General features: G+C 24.4%; 1 protein-coding gene and 1 long non-coding RNA gene across 3 annotated transcripts in view; one reads left to right on the plus strand and one right to left on the minus strand.

The window, feature by feature from the left end:
• Positions 1-21,771, minus strand: part of LOC127285551 (uncharacterized) — a 182,397-nt gene that overhangs the window by 119,095 nt on the left and 41,531 nt on the right. The gene's annotated exons all lie outside the window — the stretch shown is intronic.
• The window catches only part of LOC127285388 (FERM, ARHGEF and pleckstrin domain-containing protein 1-like), a 71,724-nt gene that overhangs the window by 15,656 nt on the left and 34,297 nt on the right, over positions 1-21,771 (plus strand). The window contains exons 3-11 of one of the 2 annotated variants that reach the window (XM_051311371.1): positions 9,173-9,277; positions 9,366-9,588; positions 9,990-10,113; positions 10,218-10,305; positions 11,928-12,083; positions 12,175-12,335; positions 13,188-13,262; positions 18,193-18,335; positions 18,769-18,996. In XM_051311371.1, coding sequence (XP_051167328.1) covers positions 9,173-9,277; positions 9,366-9,588; positions 9,990-10,113; positions 10,218-10,305; positions 11,928-12,083; positions 12,175-12,335; positions 13,188-13,262; positions 18,193-18,335; positions 18,769-18,996 — 1,303 coding nt within the window. Of the gene's footprint in view, positions 1-9,172; positions 9,278-9,365; positions 9,589-9,989; positions 10,114-10,217; positions 10,306-11,927; positions 12,084-12,174; positions 12,336-13,187; positions 13,263-18,192; positions 18,336-18,768; positions 21,760-21,771 lie in introns of both variants that reach the window. The other variant, XM_051311381.1, reaches the window with a different exon arrangement.

Here is a 21,771-nt window from a genome sequence, read left to right on the forward strand (position 1 = left end):
TCAGAAATTATCAAAAAAATTGTGATTGTTTAATTTTAAATTAATTAATTAATAATTGATTAATCGACGAAATAATTTCTGTCGATTGTTTGTCAGCTATTTTTAATTTCGGACAAATGAAAATTCGTCATTTTAAGACTTCTATCAAATAACAAATGTGTCTGAAGGTGAGAACGTTCAAATGAAAGAAAAATTTATTTACTACATATTTTAACTTAAAATTTTATTACAAAATATTGCTTTTTGTATTAAAAAATATATTAATAATTTATTAAATATTTCATGTAAATTTTTTTTTATTGGCGTGGTAATTTTTAAAAAAATTTATAGACCACCAAAAAAGTAATTCGTTTACTTGAACATTCAAATTTTCAGGCACATATAACTATAACAATTCGTGCAAATAAAAATTTGAACAAATGAAAATTCTGGTATTTAAAAATTTGAATCACTTAAAATTCTCTTGAATATGAGAATTCTGCTTAATTAATATTCGGTTAAATAAGAATTTTTTAAATAAAAAGTTGGGAAGAGAGAAATTCTGTAAAATAAAAATTTTGTCATACAAAAATTAGATACCTATCTTTAAGAATTTATTTTTAAAAAAATTCGTTTAAAAACAAATTCCGTCAAATTTTGATTCTAAAAATGAAAATTCTAACCACTGATTTTTATCCGAAATAAATTTTTTCCAAAATTGATTTTTATATCAAAAACAAAAAAATTTTCTTGCAATTAACGCTTCAAAATACATAAATATACACGTAGTATCAAAAAAAAATTTTGATTTATTTTTGAAAAAAATTTTTATTTTCGAAAAATTGAAAAAATAATTTTCTCACAATTGGACCAGGCTTTAATTTTTTGTAAAATGAAGTAGTTTTTTTGGAAAATTATTTCATAAATAATCCAAGGATACAATAAATAATTTTAATAATATGATTTTAATTTTTAATTTGGAAAAATTTAGTAAATAATTATTTTTCCATTATTTTTTGTATCTTTTCGAAAAATTTAAAAAACAAAAAAAACTCTTTAAATTGATGCATTTTTTAGAAAGTTATGAGCATTCAAAAAAATATCTTTTAATATATAAAAATTTCTATTTCGTAAACGGCTTGATAAAAAAAAATTCGATAAAATCATGGAAACCTTTTTCGTAGAGTATACACACAGATAAAAAAAAATTGTCAAAGTTTTATATTGAACCTCCTTAAAGCTTTAAATCATTTTTTTTTTTTTTTTTTTTTTTTGAAACAAAAGTGATTTTTAATGAATTTTTGAATAATATACTTCATATTCATTAATAGAATTAAAATTGATTAATTCTGCATTATCATTTTTCTTTTTTGAAATTTTAATATCCTGAAGATAAATAATCTTCGATTTACATTATGCTAAACGTCTTGGAGAAAAATTGTTTATAAGTCTTGTTTCAACATTATTCTTGAATGTTTTTAAACAACTTATTCACTTCATTATATTAGATTATACACGCCTTGTGAGTCATAAGAAGCTTAATTCTTTTTTAAAATGCTACTGTTATTATATGTATGTATATAATAATATAATTTTCATGTTCTAAACATTCCGGTGAATGGAATCTAAATTTCTAATTTGAAAATTAATTTTTCTTAAAAAAGTGAAAATTTTTAAAAATTATTTGCAAAAAAAAAAATTATAAATTAATGTTTATATTATTGCAATAATATGTGTTTTACTTTTTTTTTGTTGCAATTTTTCATTTTATTTTATTTTTTTTCTGTATATTTTATAACTGAAAATCACACTTATGAATATAATCATTGACATCATAATTATTGCATAAGATGATATTTACCTGAAAACAAAATCTTTATATCTCTTTCAATTATTCATTGTATTACTATATTTGTACAAATATTCAATTTTTCATACAAATGGAGTGCAGATTTATTTATGATATCTCTGATCTTTTTGGTATAATTCCAATTTCTCATTATATTTACTTCTTTTCATCTTTTATTAAATTGAATCTGGAACTTGAATCAAGAAAAAAAATTATATAAATATATTAATAAATAATCTTTGTGATATTTTCAATAATGTCAATACTTAGCAATATTAAAAAAAATAATTTTTTTTAATAAATTAAAAATGAAAAAGTAAATGTAAAATTAATATTTTTTCATTTATAGGACTCACTTTCTGAATATTTTTTCTGTTACAGACAATTTTAGATCTTTAACTATGATTTTAAGTAAAAAAAAAAAATTTCTTAATTTTTTTGGAGAAAAAAAAATTTATTTTTTTTAAAAATGATAATTTTTTATTTTTTTACACAAAGTCTTTGGTAATTTTTATCTATATGTAATTTTCAAATTTTTGTTTATATAGAAATATTGTTAAATCTCTACTTTCATATTATGGAAATATTTTTATATTCATATTTTTATTTATTTAAAAATAATAGACTAATATAATACAGACAAGAATAAAATGATAATTGAATTAAAGAATAATAATTTTTTTTCGACCTAAAAAATTGAAATTCTATTTTTAAAAGTTGTTGAGAATATTTAACCATTAGAGACAATTTACGTGTTACCTGCGATGCTCACTTGACTTTTAATTCATGCACATTAGAATTGATTGATCTCAGATTTGCTGTGTGTGCATTTTAGCGTAACCATTGACTATCGAGGTCAAGGGGCGTGGGCCGTGAAACTACTTCTAATGATCTTCGTAAAATTCTTCTTCAATATATTCGATATCTTCAATTTTTTAATTAATCAACGTTAACGGATATACTCATATTATCGTTGTTTCAATTTTTTTTCAGTTCCATTACAAAACATAATTGAAAAAAAAAAAATATAACAATATTATTTTTTAATTTTATTAAATATTGTAGAAATTTATTTTCTAAAATTCAATTTTTTTTTTAAAAATCTTTTAATTTAAAATTATTCTACAAAAGTAGAATTATAATTTTATTGAAAAAAAAGAACAAAATGAGACATGAAATTGAAACAATCATGTTGAGAGGATATGAAAAAAAAAATGATTTTAATTTTAATAATTGTCAATTTGAAATGCAGACAACTTTGGCCTTGATAATCTTGGGCATGAAATCGCTTAAAATACTAAATTATCGTTTAACCAATTCACCTTGTCTGTCTCACCCTTTATATATATAAAATACATATCACTCTTGAAACTTTATATAATCTTTACACAATGTGAACTATTAGGGCGTATAAGTTATTGGTTATGCTTCCACCATATAATGTAGACGTAGAGAGATGCAAGCTCTTTTATTGATTTCTTCTTGCAGCTTCACATGCATAGTATATAAAAACTTATATACTTTTTCCTAATGCACATAGTTTTTTTTCAAGATTATATAGTTTTATATTTCCGGTTTTCTCTTTCGTTTTGGTTCATTTTCTATAGAGAGAATTTTGTACCTATATATATTTCTGAATTTTTAATAGTGAATAAAAATAATTTTTTTTTTTTAATTATAACTGCATAATGAGGAAAAATAATTATTTATTAAATATTTTTTTATGAATTTGTTAATTTATTTTTGTACTTTATTTATTTTTATTTTTGTACCTTTTATTGCTAATAATTATTTTTCTATTGTTTATTTTAGTTTAGTTTACAGGCTACAGACCCTTCACAAAGAAAAAAAAGAAAATTATTATTAAACTAGCAAAATTAAACGCGCGCAAGCGCGCCAAATTGAATATTTACTTGTTTGTTATAAAGAAATTAAAGATTAATATTATCAATAATAATTTAATTTATTAGAATATTATTACATATTAAATGATAATAATGAAAATTATATGTTTACAGGCCTCGGATTATACGACTTTTTCCGACTTTTTTCAAAAATACGACTTTTATCGACTTATTTCAATAAAATGCGACATTTTTTTTTACATTTGAAAAAAATGTAAATAAAATACATTTTTTTAGTATAAAATGTAGATCTTCTTCAGATCTTCTTCAATTCAATTATTTAACAAATTTCGAACTAAAATGATTCTTCACTAAATTAATTATTTTTAATAATTTTAATGAAATACATCACAAATTCAATTATATCAAAATTATTTTTCAATTAAAATTTTTATGAAATTTAACAATTGTTTATAATTTAAAAAAAAAATATCACAATAAAATTGAATTATTTTTTAAAAATTTCAATTCAAAATAAACTAAAATTCAATTATTACCCGAAATTTTAATTCAAAATCAATTAAAAATCCAATAATTATCAAAAATTTTCAATTTAAAATTTAATTATTTACCAAGTTTTCAATTTAAAATGAAATAAAATTCAATTATTTTCTAAAATTTCTATTCAAAATTAATTATCCAAATTTTCAATCAAAAATGAACTTAAATTAAATTTTTATCAAAAATTTCAATTAAAATTCAATTATTTCCCAAAATTTTCAATTCAAAATGAACTGAAATTCAATTATTTTCCAAATTTAAAATTAAATAAAATTTCATTATTCTCAAAAATTTGAAATCAAAATTAATTGAATTTTCAATAATTTGAATTTAAAAGCATCTAAAATTTAATTGTTTCTAAAATTTTCCATCGAAATTTTTTTTTTGAAATTTAATAATTTAAATTATAACTCCCCGTGTGGAAAACGCCCCGTTCGTCCCATGCGTGATAGGGGCCCCCGGCAGGGTCCCAAGTGGAAAATCCATGAGGGCAAATCCATGCTGGCACCAGCAGGGCCCCCGCTATTTGCCCTCACGGTGCCCTGCTCAAAAATTTGTCTAAGTCCAAAAACAAAAATTTTTTTTTACCAAAAAATGTTTAGTTCAGAATGCATTAAATAACATTTTAAAGCAGTTGAAATAAACATTAGGTGACATTTAAAAAAAATCTAAGTACCAAGTTTTGGAAATCCACAAGGGCACCAGCAGGGTGCCCGGTCTTTACCCTCACGGTGCCCTGCTCAAAAATTTGTCTAAGTTAAAAAAAAAATTTTTTTTTGTATAATAAATGTTTACTTCAGAATGCATTAAATAACATTTTAAAGCACTTGAAATAAACATTGGGTGACATTTTTTAAAAATCTATGTACAAAGTTATGGAAATACACCAAGGCTCCAGCAGGGCCCTTGCTATTTGCCCTCACGGTGCCCTGCTCAAAAATTTTTCTAAGTTCAAAATTCAAATATTTTTTCATCAACACAAAATGAATGTTTCCAATGATTCGGAACAACGAAAAACGCGGTTTTAATAAAAATATATTTACACTTTTTTGAAAATAACACTCACACTTATGGCAAAATAGATGAGGGCCACCGTAGGGGCCCGCATGGATCGCCCTCATGATCGATTAGCAAAATTTTCTAAGTCCAAAAATCAAATATTTTTTTATCACCAAAAAATTAATGTTTATAATGATTCAGAACAACAAAAAACGCGTTTTTAATAAAAATATATTTACACTTTTTTGAAAATAACACTCACACTTATGGCAAAATAGATGAGGGCCATCGTAGGGGCCCGCAAGGATCGCCCTCATGGTCGATTAGCAAAATTTTCTAAGTCCAAAATTCAAATATTTTTTCGTCAACAAAAAATGAATGTTTCCAATGATTCAAAACAACGAAAAACGCGTTTTTAATAAAAATATATTTACACTTTTTTGAAAATTCACCTGAGATGATTCATGATAATAATCATAAAGCATATAATTAATTATATTTTATAAATTGCATTTGATTGGAAAATATAATTTAATATCTTAACTTTAACTAAATGATGTTAAGCACTTTTCTTTGTTAGGTATTTTTTAAGTTTAAATAGCATCAAAAAGTTAGCATTCGTTTTGAAGTAGCGTGCGTAGCGTAGTTGGTAAAGCGTTAGACTCATAGTCCGTAGGTCGTAGGTTCGATTCCCCCCATGCGTTAGATTTATTTATTTCTCAGGTTTGCGTTTAATCATTAATTCTATGTATGAATTAATTGAAAAATGAAAATATCCGTTAATAGTATGCATAAATTACATATTTTTTAATTTTTTAATTAATTAATTTATTATTACTGTTAATTATATCCGACAGTTAATTAATTAGAACGTTAATTAATAAATTCAATTTGAGTAAGAATTTAATTTAAAATTGAATAATTATTAAATAAATATGTTATTTATTCATAACTTAAGCTTATTTATTATTAATTAACTTTTATAATATAAATTTATAAAATTTATAAATAAAATATAATAAATTTTCCATGAGGGTAACCATGAGGGAAAGCATGTCACGCCTTTGAGGGCTCCACGTGGATTGCCCCTATGGTTTCCATGCGGCACGAGGGCAATCCACGAGTGCCCCTCACGGGGCCATTGCCAATTTTCCACACGGGTCTAAGGAAATTCAATTATTTTTAACTATTTTAATAATATTTTTTGAAAATTCAACTATCTGAAACCATTAATCAATCAAAAATGATTTTTAAATTATTGTATTTTGTCCGCATTTTCTAATAAATTTTTAGTGAAATCTTCTAAAATTTTAATTACAAAACACTTAAAGTTTCAATTAATTTCAAAAATTTCAATTTAAAATTTTTGAAAATTCAATTAAATTTAAAAAATGTTTTCCAAAAATTATTTGATAAATTATTTTTAGTTCTGTAAAATTTAATAATTGTTTGAAAATTAACAATATCTTTTGAAATTTAATTATTTCTAAAATTTTCAACTTTAACCCTTCGAAAAGGATTATTATTAAAAAAAAAAAATTTATTTAAAAATCTGTAAAATATTTTTGTTAAAATAAAAAACAAATCCATTTTTTTTTGGAATATAAATCGACTAAAACGACTTTTTTGTGTCTTTAAGTTGATTCGAGGCCTGTGTTTTTATAATTAATATTTTATAGGTATTCGTTGGCCCCTGGTACCTTAAAAATTAATTTTTAAAAATAAATTTTTTTCAATTTACTATCTTGTACGTAATTTCCTGGCACATCTTTTTTCTCATCATAAATTTTTTGTATTTGTATCAACAATTTTTGAATGAATATACAACTTTAAAAAAAATTTCGTTGGTAAACGTTGTGTACTTCAGCTTCGTGAATTGAATTTTCGAATTTGGAATTTTAAAGAAACTTATTCCGAAATTTGGAAACACAATTATACAACTTTGGCAAAAATGAGAAAAAGAATTGTCAAAAAAGTTTAATATCATATTGAGAAAAATTATTTGATTGAAATAATAATAAATAAAATGTTGAAAGAATATTTAATACAGTTTTAGAAAATTATTATTATTATTAATATTATTATTATTCCATACTTTGTGTTTTTCTTCAATTTTTGCAAAGAATCTTAGATTTAATTCGATTTTAATATTTAATTTAAATAAATTTCTAATATATATTTTACAAACATTAAAACAAAAATATGTACATACTTACAAAATATTTTTTAAAAAATTGAATTTTTAAAAATTTAGTTAAAATTTTTGTCAATAATTGAATTTAAAATAATTTTAAATTATAAAATTTTGTAAATTTAATTTATATTTTTTACAAATTTTTAATTAACATTTTTAAAAATAATTTCTTTTTCGAAAAATTGTTTAAAATATTATTAAAAATGATTGTTTTGGCAAAAAAATTTAAATAAAAATTTATAAATAATTGAATTTTTGAACAACTAAAGTGAAAATTTTATATTTAAGTTTCAGGAGATTCGAAATTGGGATTTTTGTTTTAAATTTCTGGAAATTGTTTACAAATTCTTTTTAACAATAATTTAGTTTTAGAGAATTTTTATAAATATAAATTTTTTTTAATAATTGAATTTTTGAAAAATTCTATCTGGACTGCAATGATTTAAATCAACTTAATTGAAATCAAAAATTCATTTAGTATATTTAAATCATGATTCAAATTAAATAGTCATTTACATTAAAATTAAAAAAAAAATTTTGAAACAATTATTTTTAATATATTTTTTACATTCAATTTTTTATATTATAAGATTCAAAAATCAATCTATAACCTATTGTCCAATATTCTAATGATATATATTTTATCCGAAAAGTTATTTACCTTTTTAAGAATAAAAAAATTTTTAAAACGTGAATTTTTCAAATATTTGTTTAAAAATCTTTACAGTAAGGCCAAAACAATTATAAAACAAGTTAATAAAATATTTAAAAAAAACTTGTCGATTAATTTATTTGTGAAATTTTACTATAAATTATTACAAAGTTATTATAGCGTTTCTAAAATCAAAAAATTTTAAAGAACATTCCTTTTTGGTTAATTTTAGTTTAATATTTTTATATAAGCTCCGATATATTTTTAAAAAAAGTTCAAGTTATTTAAACCTTCTACGGTATAATATAATGAAATTATTGACTTTTTAAATATCAAAAATTCTAAAAAACGTCTACCTATTATAGAACAGTTTTTTAGTTTTTAATTTAAAAATATTTTTTCTTTGCTAATAATAATAATATATTTATATTGCTAAAAAAAAAATAAAATAAAAATATATAAATATAATATTGCAATATTTTATTGCTTGGTACTTATAATTATGCTTGTATTAAATTTATCGTTGAAGAATTTATTAAAAAAGACAAATTATTTAGATATTAACATTTTTTTTAAAATGTTACGTAAATAAAGAGAAATCTGATTTCGTAAAAAAAAATCATGATTTTTATCAGCCCTGAAATTTATTAAATTCAACATTAGAGAAGTTCACAACGTTTATGATCATCAATTTAGAAGAGAAATTATTTTTTATGCAAATTATTGTTATTTTTCATATATATACAAATTTTTTTGCAATTTTTGTTGATCAACAATTTTTTGGGAAAAAAAATCAAATTTTTTTGAAAATAAAATTGTAGGCAAAAAATTAGTTATTATTTTTTATGGAAACAATTTTTTTTCAATAGTTGATCATAAACGTTTTGAACTTTACTTTAGAAAACATTTACATATATTCAAAATTTTGAAATTATTAAGTTTTCTTTAACAAAGAATTACAATTTTGAAAATAATTTAATTTTCGAAGATATTTAATTAAATTGTTTCATAATATTTCATGTTAATTTTTGCAAAATTTACACAAAATTAAAGATACAGACTTTCTTTTAATAATTAAAATTTTAATTTTACAGGCAAAAGCATTGGGCAGAGTTCTCTTTGACCAAGTCTGCAAACAGTTACATCTCCTGGAAGCGGATTACTTTGGCCTTGAATATCAGGAGATTAACGGAACGAGGGTAAGTTGCAGTAATTTATTAACATAAAAATTATAAAGCTTATCATAAATATATTTTAATAATTTTTTTTTTTATTTGCTTTCTTCAGTATTGGTTGGACCTAGAAAAACCAGTTTGCCGACAAGTAGGACTATCGCTTGTCGATCCGCTCCTGAGATTTTGCGTCAAGTTTTACACGCCTGATCCCGCACAGCTCGAAGAAGAATTCACTAGATATTTGTTTTGTTTACAAATCAAACGTGACTTAGCTCAGGGTTTACTGCAATGTAATGATAACACTGCAGCATTAATGGCTAGCTACATTGTTCAAGGTATTAACTCAATATTTCATCAGGAGAAATCGATTTTATTTTATATATATATATGATGACCTCTAGTCCTAATTTTAAATTGAGGAGTAGAGAGCACACTCTAAATTTTATATGAATTCAAATTGTAAGTCCTCATGTCATTATTTTATAAAGTGGCAAACCGTTCTTTTGCTGACATCAATCATCACAATTGTCTCATTGTCATTAGTCACATTGTAGATTTATTGCCTTTTCTGTTTCACTTAGCGGTAAATAGGGCTCTCTCTCTCTCTCCCTCCCTTCCCCCGAGATTTTATTAATTTGTTTCCTAATTTAAAACCTTAAATTGATAAATTTAAATTTCAGTTTATATTTAATTTATTTTTATAGAGATTAAAAAAAATGGTAATTTATTTTTACAGCTGAATGTGGTGATTATGTTATAGAAGATTATCCTGATCACACGTATTTGTCTACTTATAAATTCGTGCCTCATCAAGATCAGGAATTAGAACGACGTATAATGGAAAATCACAAGAAACATGCGTAAGTTTTTAAAATGATATTTTTAATTACATTTCTTATTGATGATAATTATATCATTTTTTTTTTTTTTGCAATTTAAATATATGTAATTGTTCATTATTTAGAGGACAATCTCCTGCGGAAGCAGATCTCAATCTTTTAGAAACCGCTCGACGTTGTGAACTTTATGGAATGAAAATGCATCCTGCCAAAGTGAGTAAAATATAATTATTTTTTTTTTGTAATTTTTTATATTTACATAATGAGAATTTATTTCGTGATTCAGGTGATATAATTAATTATTGTTGAATGTTTATGTTAATATTGTCAAAGATATTTTTATTTTCTAATCGAAAGATGAAACAAAATATTTTCTTTAACACTTTTAATAGAAAATTTAATAAAATACAATTCACACATGAAGTAGAAAACAATCATATAAATTTTAGTTTAGGAAACAAAGATAAAATTATTATAAATTGATATCAAAAAATCATTTATTTAGAAATATATTTTAAATTTCATTGAAATTTAAACCGTAAAAGTACAAATTGAACGTTTTGAACAAAAAGTGACAATAAAAATGATTTTATTATTGATTATTATTTAATCAAATATTATATTAAGAGAATGACGATACACTTTATTTATTAATTCGAAATTAATTTAATATTATAGAAGCCTTACTCGAAGGTACACTCAATTACAATTATTTATTCAAAGATATGGTTTCTATTGAATTGAAAAACGATTTTGAAAATAAATTAAGCATGTTAGTTCTTGCGGAAAGCTCGATTTCAATAAGTGCCGAAAAAATTTTCTCTAAATTTTGCTCTAAAAAATATCAAAAAATAGACAAGAAGTTATAATAAATTGTATAGGAAAACTATTATTAATATTATTGTATTTATTATGCAATTTGTATAATAATATTAATATGTAATTCACTTTAATGAATTATTCATTTGAAAGTGATCATGATGTAGAAAATAATTAATATTAAATTATTAATTTAATACATATTTTATTAGTTATTTTGAAAAAATATAAATTAAAATTTTTCTAAATACTAAAAACTTAAAATATTACAATCCTACTGAAACGTACTTTATAAAATATAACACATCCCTTTTCAAAGAAAAGAAGAAAATATTTTTAATAAAATTAAAGAAAAGTACAATTGTAGAGAATATTTCAAGGAGTAAAATAAGTTATTGTTTATAAAAATTGGATAAAAATTGCGATTTTTTTCCAAGCTAAAAGAAAAATATAAAAATGTTAAAAAAATAATTCTTTGAGACGAAATTTCATAAAAATTTTTTATTGAAAAAAAAAAATTTTGTTTCTTTAGAAATTTTTGATCATAAACGTTGTGAACTTTAGCAACGTCTGATGAGCTGTGTTGACAGTGAAAATAAATTCGAGCTTGATGTAATAAACTGATCACGTTTTTAAAATATATTTTCATTTACTTGAATCAAAGGCCACAAAGCTAATAATAATATTATTAATTATTTAAAAAAACACGCAATATAAAATTGTTAAATTAAATGTAAAATTATGTCTTTTAAAAATTTATTATTGTACTTTACAAAAAAAAAAAAAAAAATAACTGACGAAGATCCAAACATGGGTCGAAACATTTAAAGAAAAAACAAACATCTAGTTTCAAATTTCTTATTACAAGGACCCCACAAAACCGCTAAACATTCAACAATGATTATTTAATTTTTTTTTTAATTCTTTTTATCATTTCATTTCAAAAAAAAATTTTTTTTTTTGTTATTTTATTTATAAAAATATGAAAATGAATTTTAATTTTTAATATATAATAGGATCATGAAGGTGTACCGCTCAATTTGGCAGTCGCGCACATGGGTATTGTTGTTTTTCAAAACTACACTAAAATAAATACATTTAGTTGGGCAAAAATTAGAAAAATTAGTTTCAAACGGAAACGATTTCTCATTAAACTTCATCCCGAAGGCTATGTAAGTTAAAAATTTTTTTTTTATAATTCTCTATTATTACTTGACAATTTTTTTTTATCGAATTCCAATAATAATAATAACAATTTTTTAGGGCTATTACAAGGATACAGTTGAATTTTTCTTCGAAGGTCGAAATGAATGCAAAAATTTTTGGAAAAAATGTGTAGAAAATCATGGATTCTTCCGCTGTTCTGTTGTTAAACGCGTTGTACGCCAAAAGACGCGAGTCCTCAGTCGAGGATCGTCTTTTAGGTAATATACAATTTTTATTTTTATTATTATTATTTATATATATATATAAAAGAGACGTATGAATAAGCTCGTAAATTAATTTGTTCGAATTTTTATTTGATATAATTTCATTTTCTAGAATTTAATTTTTCCGATTTATTATTTAATCAAATTTCTATATATTTTAAGAATTGTTACTTAAACGATTTTTCATTTTACAGACTTTTTATTTCATCGAATTTGAATTTGACAAAATTATTATTTCCTCAAATTTTCAATAGACAGAATGGTCATTTAAATGATTTTTTATTTTACAGAAAGAATATTAAAGAATTATTATTAAATAATAAATATGATTAATGTTATTGAGGTTAAATATTAATATTAACATTAAAATTAAAAAAAATATTGAAAAGAATTATTTTTAGCCAAATTTCCATTTGTTGGAATTTACAGAATTGTTAAAACGTTGAATTTTTATTTTACAAAACTTTCATTTGTCAGAATAAATATCTGACAGAAAACTTTGGGCGCAAATTTTAAAATTAACCAATTATATAATTTCGTTAATAACTTCAGGTCAATTTTAAAATTAAATTAAATAATAATTTAGATTACAATTCAATAATTGTAGTTAATTTAAATTTTGTCAAATGATAATTCTATCAAATTAATTTTAGAATTCATTCATATTCATCTTTTAAATTCAGAAACTTTAAAAAAATTTTTATCAAATAAATAATGAAGGAAAGATTTTTTAAAAATTCCAAACTTTGCTTTTTTTTTTAATCTTTCTTTTATTATTTTTGCATTCTCAATAAAAGAAACACAAAATTAATAACTAAAATTTCTGTTTTTAAAAAAAAAAAACAGGTACAGCGGTAAGACACAGAAACAGATTGTGGAATTCGTACGTGATAATTATGTCAAGAGGCAAACGTTCCAAAGGTGAGAATAATTAATTATTGTAAAAAAAAAATTAAATTTGAGAGACAATTAAATATGTCACTCGAGTAATTATAACGTAGATAGTGCATGAGTACCATTGCGTATAACCTCCCACCCCCCCTTTTTTTTTTGAATATTGGTTTGAACCATTTAAAAATTTTAATTAATGTGCGCACCAATCTTGTGTAAAAGACGGGCGGTGGCACGGTCTTGCTTTTACCGGAAAAAAAAAACCAAACACGAATCGGTATTTGCACTTTATAATGCCAGGGTCGCATTGCACATCGCGACTGGTCACTTCGTCGTCTCTCCAATTTTGTCTCTTTAGCTATATAACCATATCTTCTACTGGTTTTCATTTTTATTGTATAAATATACATTGTATATGTATTTATATATTTCCGTTTGCCAGTGTTGCCTGCTCGGACAGGGGTGGCGGGAGTCAGGCTCACCATCAGGCACGATTAACCTGAATGATCGATGTACCCTTTTTTTTTTTTGTTTTTTTTTTTTAAATCACTGATTTACTTATTAATGTAATCCAACAACACATACACACAATAATTTTATTAATAATTGGACGCCTCCCGTCGGGAAAATAATTTTTCTATTGTCAATTCAATTCGTAAATTTATGCAAGAAAATTAATAATTTTTTAATTCAAGATAATGCTATCTCAATTAACAAATTCAATTATCTTAAACTATATTTTTCAATTAAAATTTTTATTAAATTTAATAATTGTTTATAATTAAAAAAAAAGAATTAGCAAATAACAAAAATTATCAAAAAATTTTAATTCAACGTCACTTGAAATTTAATTATTATTTGCAAAAATTTCAATTATTTTTAATGATTTTTATAAAATTCTTCCAAAATTCAATTATTATCTGAAAGTATTTTTCAATTAAAAACTTTTGGAATTCAATTTTTGTATGTGATTTCTAATAAATTCTTTATCAACCGAAATCACTAGAAATTTTTCTTATTATAATTATTGTCTGAAAAACACAAGCTTTTGAAATTCAATTATTTTCAAAAATTTTAATTTAAAAACTTGTAAAATTTAATTATTTCTAAAATTTTCCATCTAAAATTTTTTTGAAATTTAATAATTTCAATTATAACTGTCCTGATATTCAATTATTTTCAATGATTTTTATAATATTCTTCGAAAATTCATCTATCTGAGACCTGAGACCATTACTTTTAAAAAATGTCATGTAAAATTATTTGATAAATTATTTTTAGATTTGTATAATTTAATTATTGTCTGAAAATTAACAAAATCTTTTGAAATTCAAATATTTCTAAAAATTTAAACTTTAACTCTTTTGAAATTATTATTTTAAAAAAAATTTTTATTTAAAAATCTGTAAAACTTAATTAAGTATTTGAATAAAATGCTTAAATCAGACTTCAAAAAATTATAAAAATGGAACTTTAAGAATTTTGTTTAGAAATTTGTACTACTTAAATAAAATTTTGAAAATTTATCTTACAATTAGTTTGATTCTGAAATATTCGAAATAAATTTTCTTGATAATATTTTTATAGAATTATTCTCATTACAGAATTAATTAAAAGGCATTTAATATTTAATAACATTAGTTATTTAAAGTAAAATATTTATTAACCACTTAAATTTTGTTAAAATAAAATAAAATAGACATTTTCGACTTTTTTTTGGGAATATAAATCGACTAAAACGACTTTTTTGTACCTTAAAGTTGATCCGAGGCCTGCATAATTGAAAAACAGGATTTTTAAAATACAAATTTTTTTTTTAAAGCTCATTTATAAATTTTAATATGCAATTAAAATAGCTTTCTCATAAAGGAAGTATTTTTTTAAGCATTTAATGAATTAAATTTTAATCATTAATTAAAATAAATGATCTTTTAAATAACTATTAATAATTAATAAAATAATTAATTGGACAATTAAGAATTCGGTCAACTGGGAGTTAATTTAGGATTAAACTTCATCTTGCACTCATTTTCGAGTTTATTGAATTGACAACTGAAAAAACAATTTTTCCGACGGGAGACGTCGATACATAGTTTTATAAAATTTGTCCTATAAAATTAATACCAAGCAAGGTACTCATCGATAGCAGTAGATTTTTTTCACTAATAGAGATTAACCTCTTTCAATATTTTTGCAATAATTTTCCTTGTAAATATATATATATATATAAAATACAAAGTTGACAAATTATTGTCATTAATATTTTATGCACGACTCAAAATAACATATACGATTTTTAGGACTTTCCGATTACTATTCTTAAAAACAATTGATTTATTGAATTTTCTTGAAATTAAAAAAAAAAAATTTCCTTTTAGTATCCGACTAATATTGTGGTTAAAATTACAAAATCCTTTAGAGTGAAATTTTAATCTTTCAAAATTTACGTTGTTGGAAGATGGTAATTTTTTTCTGGAACTATTGAGGGTTTAAAATATTAATGAAATTAAAAGATACTTATTCAGGACTAAGTTAGAATTTTTGTTTTGAAAAAAAAAAAATTTTTTTTAAATTCATACGATTATTCGGAATCATAAAAAAAAGTATACAAAAAAATTGTTAATGAAAAATAATTAAAATCGTATAGTTAAATTTTACAAAAATCATCAGTTAAATGTCATCGAATTAAAATTTATGTTATTTAGAAATTTTAATTCTCTTTTGACATTCTTTGGACTTTAAAACTTTTATATTTCATGGAATGTTTAAAAAAATCATTTTTTTTTTAAAGCAAGAATAATTTAAGGAAAAATTAGCTGCAAAATCGGAATAAAATTTAGTCTAACTCTATATTTTGATATTAAAAAAAAAAAAAAAAAAAAAATTATAGTTAAAAAGTGTTTTAGTGGAAAAATTTTAACACTTTAAATCATTACAAGTTGTCATTGAATTAATATGATAAATTTCTGAAGTTTTAAAAAAGAAATAATTTCAATAACATAACGAAAAAAATTTTTAATTATTTTTTAATTTCAAAAATTCTTTAATATATTTATTCAATTTATACAAATTATTTTTATTTATTTCTTTATTTTTGACCGATTTGTTATTTGATTGAATTTTTATTTAACCTTTATATTTAATAAGAACGTAAAACCAAATTTTTATTTTTCCATTTAATTAAATTGTTATTTAAAATAAATTTACCTACATTTGATCAAACTTTCATGTGACTGAAAAATTGCTTTCGATTCAATTTTTAATCAATTAAAATTTCGTTTGTCCAAATTTTGATTTAACCAAATTTGCATTTAGTACATTTTATACATATAATACAAATTTCATTTTATCACTTTTTCAATTAACTGAATTTCCTTTTGGTTGATTTTTCGATTTAATTGAGTTGTAGGTAATTTTATTTTATTTTTTTTAAATCGATTTCTGATATGAAAATTGTTATTAATTTTTTAAAATTATTATTAAAATATTATTTAGGCTTTGGAAATTATGAAAAATTCGTGGAATTTTACAGTAAAAAAAATTTGTAGGAACCTTTTTTTTATATTATAAATTGTTTTTAAATTTAAAAATACAAAAGTTTGGTGTTAAACTAATTTTTAATTCGTCTGTCCAATTAATTCCGTTTGTTGAAATTTGAAGAAAATTTAAAAAAAACTAATTTTTTCAAGAATAGTAATAGGAGTATGACACATACGAGCTTTTAATTATTGATTTTTTTTTAAATTATAAATTCAACAATTTACTCAATAGCATGCATATGCTTTTTCAAATTACAATACATTGAGAGAAAAAATAATTAGTTTTTTCGAATGTGAACAAATCTTTTAACATCTAAAACATCCTTTAAAAAAATTAAATTAACATCTATATTAATAATTTTTCTTTGATATTTTAATTTAAGTTCAAATATGATTTTAAATTATGAAAACGATAAAAAAAATTTCTTTTCCTTTTATCAATGTGGAGGCGCACTTTAGTGTATTTCTCATTTTATATAGGCACAAAATTAATTGTCTTAGGTAATTGAAATTGGCTATTTTGACACTATTAGGTTCATTCTTATTTGTTTTACTCTTTCTCTCTCTCTCTCTGTCTATATTTTTTACCTTTTCTTGAAGAAATACAAAGATAAGTATATTTAAATGTGTAGAATATATAGTTAAAAAAAACTTTTTAGATTTTTTTTTATATATTAACTTTTTAGTAATTTAAATAATTTTCATTCACTAACTATAAACTTTTCATATTGGCTATAGTAATGTTTAAAGTTAATTTTTATTGACAAATTTTGCTTTATTGTGTTCGATGATTATTTTTTTTTTGAAAAAAATTCGTGTTTTAGAATTTAAAAAAAAAAATAATTGAAAAAATATTTAATACATTTTCCCTGATTCTAACGATGAAGTAAATTTTATATAAATTTTTTTTTTTTTTTTAATATTTTTTATTATAGTTATAGAAATTTCTGTTTCCGATTGTCCCTGATTCTAATGATGAAGTAAACTTTATATAAACATTTTTTTTTTCAATTTTTTATTATTATATTGTTATGAAAATTTTTGTTTCCGATTTTTCTTGATTTTAATGAAGTAAATTTTATAGAATATTTTTTTAAAAATAATTTTTACTAAATTATACATTGGTTGTGGGAATTTTTCTTAAATACATTGTACTAAAGGACTTTGGTGGGAGTTAAAAAAATAAATTAATTAATCATCAAACACTTAAAATATTATTAGATTTGAGTGAATCAAGAAGACACAGCATTAGATTATCAGGTGTTTTTTTTTTTTTTTTTGCTTATATTGAGCATTAATCTTGAAAGTCGGATAAAAGAGAAAAAAACAATCGATGGATGATTGAAAAAAAAAGGAGAAGCCTGGGCGTTTTTTAGTATGGCAGAGGTCTGATGCTGAACTTGACTCTCTCTTGCTCGCAGGTCCAATTCGTTCCGGCAGACTAGCGGTGGTAGGGCATTGCAGGGCTCGGAGGGGGGAGGCTATCGTGGCGCCACTTCAAGCAGCTCCCTTATGGGCAGCTCCAGCATCTCTGCCCACCCCCTCCTGCCCCTCGGCGACCCCGGTATGTACCATGACCACCGACACCAACCATCACACAAAAAAAAAAAAAATGCTTTCTTTATTTTCTCTTTTTATATCCTTCTCCGGTATATATACCTTTTGTTTATAAAATTACTTTGTATAAAGTAGTGTAGCATAGTGTATTTTAGTGAGCTTTTAAAATTAGATAAAAATTTTAAAAAAAATAATTTTTCAATTTTTCTTTTTTTTCAATTTTATTTTTGTATATAAACTGAAAAATTAAAAGAAAAACTAAAAAAAAAAATTGCACAAAGTAGTATTGGTAGTAATGCTTGATTGACGTGAAAGCTTTTTTTTTAAAAAAAAGAGTTGCACCTTTTTTTCACTTTCATTATTCTATTGCACAATTGATGAATTTCTGCAATTTTTGAATATTCATTTTTTTTTATTGTCTAATTGAACAAAAATTACAGCATTGGGAACACCGGCTCTGTCTCTGTCATGCGGTTCGATGACACTGGATTCTCCGACGACTGTGACGAGTGTCTCGATGGGAGGGACGAGTCACCGTCGCGACGACACAGCTACATCCTTTCGGACGCTCACCTCTATCGACGTACATTCACCTGCCAGTCCGAACCAGGTCCCAGTTCAGCGGCAGTTACATGCTACCAGTCAACAGCGGATTACAACAGCAGCAGGTCGTATCAGCCCCTCTAACAGCGTATCATCCCCTGAATTCCCTCCGCCACGACCATTGCCCCGTTATCCTTGGCAACGTTCAGTTAGTTGTCGAGAATTATATGCCTCGAGTTTTGAGGATTCCGGCAAAGCACTACTACCAAAAGATGAAAAATCCTCAGGCGAATCTGTCCTGACACCATTTCAATTGCCATCCCAAGGAGAGCTCGACAATCCCGTGACACGTTACGATGAGAGCAATCGTTCTTATAGTGTTGCAAGCTCCAAATTACCATCCCTTGAACATGATTCAGTTCCAGATCGTATTTACAGTAGCTCATATCCTGGTACATCGTCAGTGTCAACTGAATCGGGTCACGAAGAATCAGGACAAGCGGGAGATTTATCGCACGATGATCTCTCACACGATTCTTATGAATTATTAGAACGTGAGCACGAATTTGAATATCCTGAATCTTATTCGAGTCCACATAATAATGAAGCAATGTCTGATAATAGTGATGAGGGAATTGAACCTGAAATGTTTCAAATGGATTCGGAAACTGATTCATTTGTTAAGCATCGTTCAATAAAATCAACTGATAAACAATTATTCAAATCCGTGCTCACTGATATTAAAAATCTTAAAGCAAAGTCCATTGATCGGTACTCAGCGATTGGTAAACCTGATGGTGAATTTGTCATCACTGAATCGCGAATTCATCGTTCAAATACACAAATAGAACGTAAATTTGAATCGCGTCCCTCTAATACAATTGAATTGCAAGCTAAACCACCGTTACCACATCAGGATTCAAATAAAAAAGATCCCATTGTTTTACAGGTACAAAAGCAAAAAATGACGGTATTAAATGAATTAAAGAATTTGAAATCGAAGCATAAAATTACGCATGTAGATTCTGAAGTTTTGCGTGACGAGGGTATTATGAGACCGAAATCAAGAATCGATGATAATCTTAGTCCGGTGGAAGGTAAAAAATCGGGTAGAACGACTAGGGCACGTAGTATTGCGAGTTTAGAGGATTATCAATCGAGGCAATATGTTGAAACTGGTAGCTTAGGACGAGGTAATAAATTACGTGACAGAAGACGTGAGGCGGAAGCAAAAGTAGATAAAGTCTTTTCAAAAATACAAGAGAAAGAGCGTAAACGTTATGAGAGAGAAAATTCGAGGGAAGCTAGAAGAAGTGATAAATCCGAATGGAGAGAACGAAGAGAACGACGAAGTATTGAACGATTAGATTCACGTGAAATTTACAGGCGCCGTAGTATGGAACGTAATGATTTATCCGAATTAAGAAGAAGTATCGAGAGATTAGATACCAGGGAACGAAATTACGATCAATCTGATTATCGTGAACCTTTCTATATTGAACGCGAAAGACGTAAAAGTCTTGATAATTTAGATTATAAAGACAAGAGTCATCGATATCATGAGACGCGACAACGACGAGAAAGAAGTATTGAACGTCTTGATTCTCGTGAAACACGACGAAGTCCCGGTAAAAGTCCAAAGAGTCCAAAAAGCCCCAAGAGTCCAAAAAGTCCCTTAGATTATAATCAAAAACACGTTTTTGAATCACGAAGTTCAATTGATTATGTAAAAGATTCGAGACGTAAAAGTATCGAACGATTAGATTCACGTGAACGACCAACATTTGATTTTGATCCCATTGCTATTGAACGTTTAAGTTCTCTAGAGCGTACTTATGTTGAGCAATTTAATATTAAAGAAAAGCCAAACGACAAAAAATCCTCCGAACGTAAGAATCTAGAACGATTTGATTCTAAAGAAAAAAGAAATTTCGATTATGAAACTGATGATTATGAAAGGCAAAAGAGCATCGAAAAATTAGATTCTAAGGATTTGAGAAGAAATGAAGAGAAGCCACGCGAAAGAGACGATTGGAGAAGTTTGGAGAAAGCTAGAAAGGACAATGAACGTCGTGAGAAAGAACGTCAAGTGAAAATATCAATAGAGTCACGCACAGAAACTGTGATAGGTATTCCCAATGAGGAGGAAATTTTAAAACCAAAAGCCGTATTTACAGAATATGATCCTAAAATTGTCGGCGGAATAGTTGTAGGTTTTGATGATTCTTCTTTACCCGGTCACATACCCGTTGAACGCACAAAGAGTGATCCTAATCCAGCTCGACAAAGATTAGGCTCCAATAGCAAGAGGCACATGCTGATGCATCAAAAATCTATTGATTTAACTCCAGCCGATTCTGGCGATGAAGATGCATTTGCTGATGGTGTTTCTGTTCAAAAATCAACTACCGATATTCCCTATACTTTGCACAAACGACACGTTATGAATGGTACTGCATCGGATGAAAAATCAGAATCAGACAATGGAAAAATACCATGTTTAGATTTATCAAAACTACCACCGATAGATAAGCCCATTACCAAATTATCACCCGACAAACCAAGAAGTATTTTAGTAAGCCCCGACAAATCAAAGTCAATTTTAAATTCCTCTGATAAATCTAAAAGTAACACTGGTCCCAAACGATCACCAACTGATCGTAAAACATTCGTCTATAATTTATCACCAACTGACAAAAGTTCTACAAAAACAACAAAAATTTCATCAACATGTCGTCTTTCCCCAAAGTCTATGTCCTTGGATCAAACCAAGTACGATAATTCATCAATTGATAAAACTTGCATTAAATCTTCAAGTTTCGATAAAAAGTCTTCCAAAATATCACCTACTAAAGCATCAGTTACAATTATTTCCATTAAAGAGAAACGTTCACCGAAAG

This window comes from Leptopilina boulardi, unplaced genomic scaffold, assembly GCF_019393585.1.
Source record: "Leptopilina boulardi isolate dan_hultmark-lab unplaced genomic scaffold, ZJU_Lbou_2.1 LbouV2_121, whole genome shotgun sequence".
Taxonomy (NCBI): domain Eukaryota; kingdom Metazoa; phylum Arthropoda; class Insecta; order Hymenoptera; family Figitidae; genus Leptopilina; species Leptopilina boulardi.